This window comes from Apus apus, chromosome 11 (assembly GCF_020740795.1).
Source record: "Apus apus isolate bApuApu2 chromosome 11, bApuApu2.pri.cur, whole genome shotgun sequence".
NCBI lineage: Eukaryota > Metazoa > Chordata > Aves > Apodiformes > Apodidae > Apus > Apus apus.
In genome coordinates this window covers 7,578,934-7,592,156 of record NC_067292.1, presented here as the reverse complement: position 1 = coordinate 7,592,156, position 13,223 = coordinate 7,578,934, and the positions used below count along the sequence as shown (strand labels likewise).

Here is a 13,223-nt window from a genome sequence, read left to right as displayed (position 1 = left end):
GGCTGGCTCTAGCTGAAAAGGCAAAGGTAGGATTCTACTGTGATGAGTCTACTGCTTATGGTATTTGAAGTCTGCAAAGGAATTCAGAAATAGCCATGGGCGCCAACATAACTGCACACATTTTTTCACAGTTGGAAGAACAGTTTTGATAAAAGTTTACTAATGATAAGAAACCATTCTAAGTGAGGTTAAAAATTTGTGTTGCAGGAGAAGACTTTTGAAGACCATCATATATTAAAATTGTACATCTTCCCCTGGAAGTGTTTAAAGACATGTAGATGTGGAACTGAGGGACATGGTTTAGCACCAGACTCAGTAGATTTAGGTTAATGGCTGGCCTCTGTGATCTTAAAGGTCTTTTCCAACCAAACCGATTCTATGATACATTGATAAGAGCTTTGTTTTTCTATTTCTCCTTCTGCATCATTCATGATGATTATACTGATAATCTTTTATAAATATTTCAGGCCTATGTGGCTTTGTAGCAATGAAATACGAACCTGCAGACTATAATGCTGAGCTGTCCTAGGGGATAATTTAACTATTCATTTCAGTCCAGAGCTGCCTGTTAAGCAAAATATGCCAATTTACTGTTTCTACTAAATGTATCTACAGAATCAAATATACACATGAATATTTAATTTAACATCAAAGCAGAAATTTTACATGGAAGAATTTCAGAAATTTTGAGACTGAACAGCCAAAGGGTTATTAACTTTCACTTTAGTGTTTACGTAGTGAAAAAAATAATCATTTATTTTCTTCATTATTTGTTCTGTGTGTTGTTGCTAGGAAAGAAAAAACATCTGTAGTGATAGAAAGACAAGGCAGCCCTGGAACATTGTCTACCATGTTATGAACCAAAAATTACGAGTTGGAGAATTACTTCAGTAGTGCTCCATTACACGATCACATTGAGCAATAAAGTGTGCTCATCTGCATACTAATAAAAAAGTGTGATGAGAGTTACTGGACTGTGCTCACCCCTCTGGAGTAAAAGATGCAGCAGCTTTGTGTCACTATATATATATGTTATGTTTTGGGGTTTTTTAAGAGCTTATTTTAATGCAAACGCACAAAGAAGTAGGTTGCTATGGAAACACTAACTCTTAATTCCTTGATGTGTGCATGTAACACAACAAATGTAGTATTCCACTAAGCCCATTATTTCAGTGCAGTTTCAGAGAAAGAATTATTTGGAAAATAATGAAAGGAATGGATAGAAAGAATTACAATATAAGGAAGAATTCTATAAGGAGATTGAGAGGTATCTATAGTCCCTGGGGAAAAAAAAATCAACAAAACAAACAACAACAACAACAACAAAAAACACAACAACTGTAACAAAAAAAACCCAAACAACACAAAACAGAACAAGGACAAAGAGTATGCCCAGTTTCTATTTCCTGAAAATTTCCAATCTAGATTATATTCTAATTTTATTTCAAAACCTTTCAGTGAGCTGAAAACCCATATTACTAATGTTCTTGGCCACTGGCTTTCAGGTATATTAATTGAAAACCTGGAGACAGTGAATTTTTACAGTCAACTCTCTTACATAATTCTGGAAGGAATTAACACTTATGTAGCCAGTAGAGACAAAATTGCATAACCATCTGATAAACTACATCTATTATGTTCAGTTGACCTTCAGACTCCGCTGTGCCCTTATCCTTTTTCATCTTTTGCTTTCCCATTCTAGCAGCATTTGAAGAATGGCATAGTCATCAAATAGATCTGTCTAAAGACGCTTGTTCAGGATTCTATTCTAAACGGCACTTACCTGTGATGCAGAACTAGTAGTACCTAGTCCAGCCCTGGGCCTGATGCCTGTAGATAGTTTAGTACCTTACACCTCTCTAAAATGAGAGCTGAAAATGTTCCACCTCTGTAAATGAGTCCATCTCTGCAGTGGGACAGACAACATCTGCTTAGATATTTTTCAGCTGCTTATATTTTTCACACTGTGTAGCTCTCTAGGATCTGTTATGGAGCTGTTACATTGGAGAGCTATTTCTTTAAGCAAAAACTCTGTTAAGCCTTTTTTTGTCCATCTCTTCATGTGTTTGAAATCATGTAAGTCCAGGTCTGAACAGTGTCAGACCCTCTTTCCATTTTTTAATCAATGTGGGAAATGGTTCTTCTTCTTCCCCACATAAGTCTAAACAAAATGCCACCTTTTAAAAAAGAAATTCATAGTGATTCTTACTTTGAATTTAATTGTCCAAGAAATTATTGGTCCTTGGCTTTAGGCATTACAAAAGTAGCTACATAAGACAGAATTGTTATTAAAGTCAATAAACATGGGAAAGGTCAATAATTCTCATTAAATTTCTTATAAACCTCATCTAGCATGAGCTAACTACCACCAAAAATTCATCTCTCAATGCAGGATCTGGATCCATAGTTGTCTTTGTTTCTACTCTTAGAATAAATTAAAAAAAAATGTAGTCGCATCAAACTCTAAAAAAATTCAAACTTCTTGATTATCTTAAAATAATATTTCTTCCTTTCATATTCCAGTACAGCTTTGTGTGATTTGAAGATGATCAACTGCAGTATCTTTCTGGGTAATGTTGTAGGTCAAAGAGGTAATTGAGATAAATATATTAAAGATACTGTCATTGATCATAGAAATCATAAGAGGTGCTTCATACAAAGTTACTGGATTATTCAAAACTATTCAGTCTATCCAAATACACTCTCCTCTTCTAGCCTTAGTATCCTGCATTATTCACTTGTTAATAGTGGTATGTTAAAACAAACCTATGTTTCTAGTACAGGAATAAGTGAGGTTGTATTAAAATGAAGTAAAAATACAAATACAGATTAAGATACTTTCTTTTTTTTTCAGATTATATTATTTAGCCTGCAAAACTTCACACCAAAAGTTGATTTTAAAATATTTATTGAAGGAAGCAAAAAATAGTGGTGAGGCAAAAGAGAAAGGATTAAAGATAGTTTATATATTTTGGTCCAGTGTGAAGCACAGCTATGTGAAAGACAACCATAGGTTTCATAAGTGTTTCTGAAACACAATTTTCCTCCTTCTTTATCGTTGAATAAAAACTTATTATTTACCTAAATCAGTAGCAGCTTTTACTGGCCCCTCTTATGTATCTGTCAGTCCTTATTCTCTGCCTCCCTGTTCCCCAGACTTTCAGTCTAAGGTCTGTAAAAGCCTTGCAAGATTATAAATTAACATTTTTAATCTGGCATGCAGACAAATGAGAATGTGTCTGACAGAATGAATTTTTTTTTTTTTTTTTTTTTTTCAATGCAGTGTGTTTATCAGGAGTGTGAATACTTAATGAGAGCATTTTCTGTTGTAGGTAATTCAGATTGTCAGTGCCATTGACAAAGATGATCCTAAAAATGGGCATTATTTCCTGTACAGTCTTCTACCTGAAATGGTCAACAATCCAAATTTCACCATCAAGAAAAATGAAGGTAAATATGAAACATAAATGTGTATCTGAAGAGCTTAATTTTGAATTGCATTGTTGACTTCCAGCTACTTTACTGGTTCTTCTCTTGGGCTATTACAATGCAGATAATCTGTTTAATGGTACCTTCACTACATCTCTTAAACTACTTTTATAATCTTCACAGTACACAAGAAGAAAGTAAAATGGATACTGAATTTAGATCCAGAAGACATCTCATTGGCTTAAATAAAATGAAAGGATGGATTTACTGTCTGTTACATTTCTATTAATTTGAAATTCCAGATATATGCTGTAAGATGAAAATCTAAAACTATGCTGATAAATAAATGTTGACCCTACTTTGACTGATATAGATGGGAGTGTAAAATTAAGTATCTACTACATCCCCCAAAGGAAACACCTTTGTGTGCATAAAGGTTCCAAACTATTTCAGTTAGGCACGTTTACTAGAAAGAGAAATCTGCTGGATCAGCAAAGCCCGGAAGGGCACTTTGTATCACTATACTTTAGGGCTCTTCTGGAAGGGCATAATGTCATTTTGTAGTATTACAGAAGTGGAATTTCATGCATGATGGAAAAAAAGACCATTTAATATTGTTGAGCAATAAATTTACACTGATCCTTTTCTTTGGCACACAGATAAATTTGAAGGTCAGGTGAGAAAGAGCTAGGAATGATCACAAGAATGCTATAAATATTGCTTTAGGTATTAGTGCTTACTTGAATATTCAGCAAAGTTTTTCCATCTAGGCTTTTTTTTTTTTTTAATAAAATACTGCCCTGTCAGGAATTTTAGTCACGGTCATCTCTTTTTTGTCTTATTTGAAATTATAATGAAGGAAATCCCTATTTAGTCCATTACTAGAAGGAAGATGTATGTCTGAGGCATATGTGCATGAGTGTAAAAGTAATACATGGAATCTCAAATAAAGAGAAAATGCTGTTTTCATTTTTTGTTCTAGCTATTTCAACCAAGAAGAATGATGGCACCATTTTGTTAAATGATACTGTAAAAACCTAAATTCTTGCATCTGGTTAAGTATCTCTGAAATTTTCTTTTCATTAGATATGTTTTTCTCTTGTAGCATTCACAGAGTGTGTCTGGACTTCCATGTCTACTTTCATGTAGGAAGTAAATCTCTGTATGTCTTCTGCACTTAGAGAAGATAAAACAAATCTCTCGAAAATGCATTTCACAATCATCAGTAGTGTAACACACCTTTAATTAAGCATCCTAAATGTGACGTGCTTTGCTTCACAGTGCATGACAAAGTAAAAAGGGTCTTAGCATTTCTCTTCATGTTACTTAGCTCACATCACTAACTAGTCTTGTCCTTCTAATCTGTTACCTGTTTAAGACCCCTCTTACTTCTAGTAACAGCAAAATTACTCGTGATCTGAGTAGGAGTGAGGAACCTTTCTATGTGACATGGTTTAGAAAAAGAAGTCCAATTCTGTTACAACATTGCAACTCATTTGCACACAGTTTTTAATGCAATTGAATCAGTTGAATGTGTAAATCCTCTTAAAACATCCAACTCGATCTACTGAAATTAAAAATCCTCTTAAAGAGACTTTTCTGATTTAAACTTTCAGTATCCAGGAATAAAATTTCAACTATGCATACCATCCTTGTCTGTCAAGATTGCTCAGCCAGGGATGAAGTACATGGTTGGTGCTAGAACATCATCTCCCACAGGAAGCAAACATTTCTGTCAAAGCCAAAATTAGAGTATAATTTGGTTGAGGTGAGGTTTCACATCATTTAAACATCATAAATCTTTAGTAAATATTTATTTGGTTATGCCACTGAAACAGTGAATTTAACCATGACTTTGTCTTGCATGTATCTGCTCGATATGCATTAGTGATTATTCTTGTTGAAAAAGACCTGGTATTCCTAAAAAACCTAAACTTAAATTTCAGATTTCTCCTTAGTTGTACTAGTAGGTGTCTGGGCTGCCCAAAAGCCAGTTTGGTGTGCTTTATTAGGAGAAATGTCAAAAATGTCAATAACAAACCCTGCCCTCATTTCTGCAGAATTGTGTTTCTTAGGGTCAGTTCAGTGTATAACCCACTTAGACTTGAAACAGAAAAATATTTCCTCATACTGGTGGCAAAATCCTTGACATCTTCTTGACTGTGACTTCACCCTCAACTTCCTCTCATATTCTTGGTCCTGCTAAATCTTTCAAGGTGTCAGAGACTGCCTTGGTGGCTGCTGAAGAAATGCTATCCTCTTACACTTCATATAAATGTATTCCAATTTCTCAGGAAATCTAATGTAGAAACCTCAACTTTTCTTGGCTAGAATTAGTAATTTTTTTTCTTTTAAAAATTATGTTCATATCTTGTCTTTCTCCAAAATTCTCTCAAGTGCAGAGATCAACAAAAGTACCCCTCCTTAAGAGCAGCTGTGAAATTATGTTAGCCTTTGGGATTCTTCTTTTGTGCTTTGGGTAACATTGTGGTATTTGGCAATTACTTCTGCATTAAGAAATTACATCATCTGATTTGGTGGTACTAGTATGCAAACAATGCAATTTGGCATCTGCCATGGGAAGAAAGCTGTGATGTTCTGTTTCTGTCCCTCATACGAAAGAATATACTAGATGCATGTATTTTGGAATTTTCTATTGCTATATGGAACATAAGCATAACCATTAATTAATTTAGTTTGTTGCCTACAGGCTAATTCTATTGTTTAAACTTTCCAGATTGCCTTAAGGCAAGCTCACATGATACTTCAGTAATTAACTGTGCTGCCTAAATGTACTTCAAATATTGTGATCAACTATGTTGTTACTGCCAACTATGTTTAACTGAGTGACACAGCAGTGCATCTTCATCAGAAATCACAAAAAAAAACCCCAGTTCTCTCTTAAGATACTATGTGTTATAGAAATTATCCTGTGATCATAGCAGAAGCTGCTCCTTGAAATGATGTACCAGTCTCCTGTATTTGTTTGGTCTGTTAAATTTGCATATTTACAATCCCTTCTGTAGGCAGGATGCCCAAAACTGTAGAGGCTGTAGTGCCTTTCTCATGTAAGTAGTGTAAAAATGTAAATTTAAATGTCATCATCCATTTCACTGAATATCTGTGGATCATCTCTTAGAAATCTTAATTCCTCTTATCTCCTGACCTCTTTCTGTTCTTTTCCCAGCTCCAGTGTCTGTTACTGAGTAGTTTTTCTTAGGCTTTGTGCCTTTGCTAAGCAGGCAGCTACTGATAATCTGAAGTAAAGCAATCCTGCTCTCTCCAACTGTAATGGAAGGGACACTGATCATGGAGGTGGCCAGATGCACACACTTTTATCCCTTCAGAAGATAAATACTAAAATTATGTAATAAAAATATAATAAGTTAATGCAACATGAAAATCATGTTATGTTTTCTGTGTTAGTCCTGGTGACTAAACCTGAGTCCATGGCATAACAAAACCTTGACTGCATAAACTCCTCTAGAATGACTGGTCACTTTTCACGTGTCTTTGTGCTGGGTTTCTGCATAGGAGCAGAAATGGGAAAAATAAAAATAACTGTTTGTGGAGCATGTTTGACAAACTTCAAACTAGAACAAACCTAAAACCTCAGATGAAAATATCTAGTGTTTAAATAGGTGTTGATACACTCTAGCAATGTCTTATGTATTCCTTAGCTGAATGGAATTAACCCTTCCAAAAAGCTATAAGATCACAATAAATTACAAAAAAAAGCTTACAAGAATTTAGACAACTGGTAAGGGTTTTGTCCTGTCATGGCATCAGCAAATTGAAGTGAGGCCTCTGGAAATGGAATTAGCATTTGTTGATAGTCAGTTTTTCAGGTGAGTGGTCTGCACAAAGCATTACCTAAAATCTAATGCCAGTACATGGATCACCTCCTGCATCCCAAACAAGATGCTCACAGCAATACCTATTTTCAGCATTGAATTCCTAATGTTCTTATGGTTTCCTTAGGTTATTCAAGTGAGAGAAATGTTTTGTAATAAAAGCATTTTCACAGATGTAAACATTTTTATATGCTGCCAATGTAACTTTTACTTTTAAAACCTAGCAAATACATCTTTGCCATAAAGTAAAGAGACTTAAAGTTTTACCAAAAAGATGTTTCTGTTGCTATTTCATTTTTCTTTTGCCAAATTCTGTTTCCTAATAGAAATCAAATCCCCAAATATATTTGGGGATATATATATCCCCAAATCAAATATTCTACAGTGACTTAGAATGCAGTAACTCTTCTGACAGAAGAAATGGTGCATCTCTGCTGTATAGGTTTGATACTTCATACCTCTTACTAGGACTTGTGTAGTAGAAGCAATCACAGGGTTGCATGAAACATGGGCAGGCCTTATCTTTGCATTAAGAGAACCATTTTAATTGCAAGCATTCATATTCCTGCAGAAGTCCAATGGCCTTACAAGTAATCAGCCTCCCTTCTCCCTGTCCATTTGGTGATTTCAGCTCTGAATTGAGCCTAGATTCATGTTAGAGGATGTTGTGGGTTTTTTTTAATTTTTAAGTTGAAACATTATATATTCTTCACTAATTAACTGTTCTGTTGATTCTCTGTAATGAAGTTAATATTTATTCTGTGCCAGGCTTTGTCTATTATACTTACAATACCTATAATAGCTCCAAGAGTATTCATGTTTAAATGTCCATTTCTTCTGTTCTTTCCATCTAGCAAGTTTAACCTGTCATTTATGTCCTCATTGTGCTGCCATGAAAGTATAGACAATGTGTCATGTGTTTAAAAGGAAGTAGCCTGGTATAGTCACTTCAGTCACTAACTGGTTTGCACACCTTTGTATAATATTGCACATCTTATTTTAAAATATTTGCTATTTCTCATCATCTCTTCACCATTAATAAACAAACACTTCTAAACTATTTGTAAATAGTAGAAGATGACAATTACGTGCAACCTCTCCTTTAGATATAAAAAAAAATAAAACCAAATTATTAGCACCTCATTTTTTTAAGTACTTCTTTGTCACTGTTTTTTTATTGTATTAAAACCTAGGTTTTTTCCACATCTTTTTCCTGAAATATTTTTAGTAGCATCTGTCAAATGCATAACTGGGGAGTGAGTCTTTTGTTCCCACAAGAGTAACTCTTGTGTTAAAATGAGTTTCTTTCCCTGAATCAGTTTCTCTTGGCATTTCTCAGTAGGTCTCTGCCATTGTCTCAGCTGCCAGCTAAAGCTGCTTCTGTGTTTTTGATTGACTTTTCTTTCCAAATCTATACCTCAGAGAGCTAAGAGGTGGCACTACTATTTCATTGCCCTCCTTCCACTTTGCCCAATTTCAAAGTTAACTCACTGACCTCTGGTACAAATTGCCTTAGCAAAGACATCATTAAACTCATCATTTCTTGATGGATGTACAATGAACATCTAGAATAACAACACCCATAGGGTCCCTTGGATATGAGCAATAAACCTCATACATTTTTGCAGTTTCATTCAATTTTTCAAGAGCCTTGGGAAACTTTATGGCTCAGCTGCCATCTACTCCAGAGGGTATTTCACAATGGCATTCCTCAATTTAAAGCACATGTTTACACATTTCTAATGTGTTTATTTATCATCCTCATTGCTTTTATATATCAATAATAAGACTTTGAAAGTACAACTTTAAAATGTACCAAATCACATCCTTGTTAGTGGTTTTCTTGAAAAGTAAAATAAGTTATGTGATCGGAGATGTGTCTTACATCCTATGAGTGTACTTTTCTACCATGTCTACCAATATTAGTGGTATGGAGTAATGGCTAGCAGGCTGCATCTAAAATTGTAAAAGAATATGCTGCTTAATATAGGAAACAGCATTTTTATTAATAGGCATAGTTTTGTCACTAGATATTTCAAGGACTACTTTCATAGCAAAGTGCTTTCAGTGTGAAAGTAGTAGAGATAAAAACTAATTATTCCAATGTTTAAAAAAAGCACAAACAAAACAAAACCCAAAAAAAACAACAGACAAACAAAACAAAAACAAAACAAACACAAACTAACTATAATCTGACACTTCTGTGCCAGAATCTACCATCCACAGGTACAGGTCATACTTCTCCAGGAATGTTCATAGTGTGAAAAAAAAAAAGTATGATAAATATCATACAATCAATCTTTTTCTCAGCATGGCATTAAAGCTGGAGCTGTTTAAATAGCAAAGTTCAACATTTATTATAAACTGAGGATACCGGAGCCACCTCATATTATTGATTTTTTAATGAATTATATAGTTCATAATGAAATTGTTAATATGAAAATACTGAAGTATTTCCTTTATAGTGTGGTTGAAAAATTTTGATAAATAATTTCTTCTTTGCTTATGTTATAAATTGTAAGTTACAGAAGTTCAAGAAAGCATGATGATTATGTTGATATTTTGCTGAGTAGAAAGGTCTAAGTTTCATCAAAACAAATTCTGTGATAGTTAAGGTTACTAAGCTCAATGAATAATTTTAATTCTGTGGATTTAGACTAATATGACATGAAAACATATTTCAGAAAGCTCTTGATTCTATTTTGGATGCATACATATGTTTCTCGGTTTAAAACAAAATGTGATTTACAGGCCTGAACTACCATATTCTACTTATGATCTACAAGTTATACTCCTGCTGGGCCCAAGTCCCTTTCTAGGAGTGACATCTCAAGTGTGTCTTGAATTATGATCAGGCTGTGTGGTGATAAGAGAACACTACCTTATCTCCCTCACTACTGGATCAGGCAGGCAAGGATATCGTGGCCTGAGAAGAGGAAAAGGACAGATCATAGTTTCCACTCAATTAATCTGCAAAAAATAGTATTCAGCCAGTGCAAGTACTTTTCATGGAGTGAGCGGTTGTGCATTAGGTGTTAAGTGTCGAGTCTTTGAGATTATTTAATAACGGAGGAAATGCAGTTCCTTATTTTTTATTATGCTCAGGTTCCTTCATCCTTAGTCCTTAGACAGCTGACCTGATTGAAACTGCTTTGGATCAGAAACTATGTTAGATCATCCTTTGTAGGAAAAGTAATGAATTTTCTTATTTACGTATCTGACAGAATTCTAAAATGAAATATCATCCTGTGAAGTAAGACTGTGTATAAAGACTCAAAAACATGAGCCCTTTCTGCTAGTGCCAAAGTATTAAGCAACGGGAGGTGGAAATCAGTAATATAGGTGTTTAGACTGTTCTCAAAATCTAAAAGACTGGTAGAATTTCAAGTTAATGATATTAGCAAGGGACCCCAATACATTCCAGGAATGCTCAGAAGGTGTCTAACCACTGACTAATGCAGCGACTGCATTTCCATTTCCATTGTATAATTTCACACTCCAGTTCAAGCAATATATTCAGCTCCTTTCAACTATACCATTTTGTGGTCCAGGCGAAGTTACACTTTTCCATGGTAGAGCAGTGTGAGTCCCATCTAGTCTGAGAATGTCGGTGAAAATATTCTCAGTATATATCTTTCATACCTGATACCTTTCTGCTTCCTTTCCCCCTTATTTCTTTACTGTCTTCACTATTGACTACATTCTGTTATTCCCTGATGTTCTGTTTTTTCTTGATGTTGAATATCAATTGAGTGCAATTTGAAACAACTTCCCTGGAATAGAAGGATGTGATGTTAGTTTCTGAAATGAAGATTACATTAATGTAGATGGGAAACCAGCGTTTTTCCACTCCCGTCCTTTGTGTGCCACTTTCTTCACTGACACCTGCTTCTGCTGTCTTTCCCATCTTTCTTCTTGCATGCAGATCACTTCTCTTTCTGGACTCCCTTCTAATTAGAACCACAGAACAAGTGAAGACTAAGTTCAGATCCTCTGCATTCATACATTTTAGCCCTATCTGAATGATTCACACCTTCTTAAAATGGTTATGTGCATTTCACCACTTTGGTAGGCTAAGGAGATGAATCCTTCTTGGTGCACTTAGCTGCTATAGCTGAACCTGAATGTCAGAAAAATAGAATCAACTCTTCAAAGGCTAACTCAGCTATCAAGCTCCTCCACGCTTTGACCATTCTGTCTATTCTGTCCATCTGAAACCTTATTCACTCCTCTCCTGTATTCAGGATGCAGGGCTCCAGACAGATTCCCTCTCTCCTCCGCCCTAAGCCAGATGTGATCCATCAAGTCTTCATTCGACTGGACAGGCCAAGCTGATGAATGAACCAGCAAGGAGGGGGCCATTTGGTAAGCTGATTGTCCTCTTTCAGGCATCTTCTGGCTCTTCTTCAGCTCTGCTGTGTTCCCCAGCACGTCTGTACTTTTTATAGTTTTGTACATGGCGAAGTGTTTCTCTGGGAGTGCTTACTCTTCCAAATGCTGTTTAACCTTTCAGTCCTGTTGTAGTTTAGTTCTGTGATGACAACTTCTTTCCAAGCCTCACAAAAACACCAAACTTTCAGGCAACTGCAGAATAGTTGTATATACACATTGGAAAATAAGACTAATTTCCACAGCATCACATCCTTACAGAGAGTGCCTTTTACTTTTTTAGTCACATGACTCAATCACAATTACATAGCTATTTCATGACATTTATGTGAACATGACCCAGCCTGAAACAAATTGAAATGTGAGTGATGAAATACAAGATAACGCTGTTATATGCAGCACACCATTATGCATACATGACCAAGGAGACTTTTACTTCAGTAATTCTTAATTTGTTATTTGTGCTGCCAGCAACGTAATGTTACCAAGGCACCAATTATGTTTTATTTTATAAATCAAACTAATTAAGAACCAGATGCAATCTGAGTGAAAAAGATCTGAGGTCAGTGTTGTGCACCATATGCATGACAGTGCTTACTCATGATGAGGAGATGGATTGGACAGCTGTAAATTTTCCTGCTCTAGGATTTTAATCATGCTCAAATAGTATAACATTCTTATCTCTTTTTTTTTTTTTCCAGCTTATTTCTTTAATTTCATAATAAAACTAAGGAAAAGAAAGCAACAGTCATTAGTTTCAAAGACTAAGTAAGGGATAAAAAGTTTTTAAAATAAAACAGAAGAGGAAAATAATTTGGTTGGCAAACAAGCATGAAAATAAATCTATTTTAGTAATTATATGGAACATACATGAAAGAAATAACAGATAAGAACAAACTGAGTCTTCAGTGTAACTTGATTTCAGACACATAATGGAGGAAATAAGCATTAAATTAGGGTCTCAAAACAACTGTTTAGGAGTCAGAAAGACATAGTTTTTAATTACTACAAGATCTCTCAACTAAGTGCTATCATGACAACAATAAGATCTACAGTACCACCTCTCTGGAATTTGTCTTCCAGTGAAACATTCTTCCAGTAGCTCTTTAATTTTCAAAGGTTCCTGAAGTGCTTTAAAAAGATAACTTCTTGCAAGCTAGCAGCAGCCATGAGAATTACATTCTAGGACTTTAAAAGTAGTTCGTAGCAGTATTTATAACTAAGTGAATATAGTATATTTGGAAAGAAGTTTCCAGATTTTTAATCAATTGTCTTCTGAAAATATGTTAAGAGATTTCTGCCAAAGTACCACTTCTGTTTTCCTGGGTGGATTTGATTCCTCCAGGTTTTCTGCAAGAAACAATTCCTGTACTAGAAGTGTTTGTGGACAATGCACTGACTATGCTTGACTTCTTTTAAAATGGGTTTAATTCAATAGGAGGAATGATGACCTAGAGCTGAGGGTTCTGGTAGGGCCTCTACACCTTCAAGACCTCAGTGTATTAGCTGGCAGAGACCTATTGCATCTTAAGAAGTCCCACTCTGTTTTCA

General features: G+C 35.0%; 1 protein-coding gene across 3 annotated transcripts in view; it reads left to right on the top strand.

Moving 5' to 3' along the window:
• Window positions 1–13,223, top strand: part of CDH8 (cadherin 8) — a 145,466-nt gene that overhangs the window by 114,360 nt on the left and 17,883 nt on the right. For all 3 annotated transcript variants that reach the window (XM_051629598.1, XM_051629597.1, XM_051629599.1), the window contains one exon: window positions 3,333–3,450. In XM_051629598.1, the coding sequence (XP_051485558.1) occupies window positions 3,333–3,450 (118 nt within the window). The remainder of the gene's footprint in view (window positions 1–3,332; window positions 3,451–13,223) is intronic.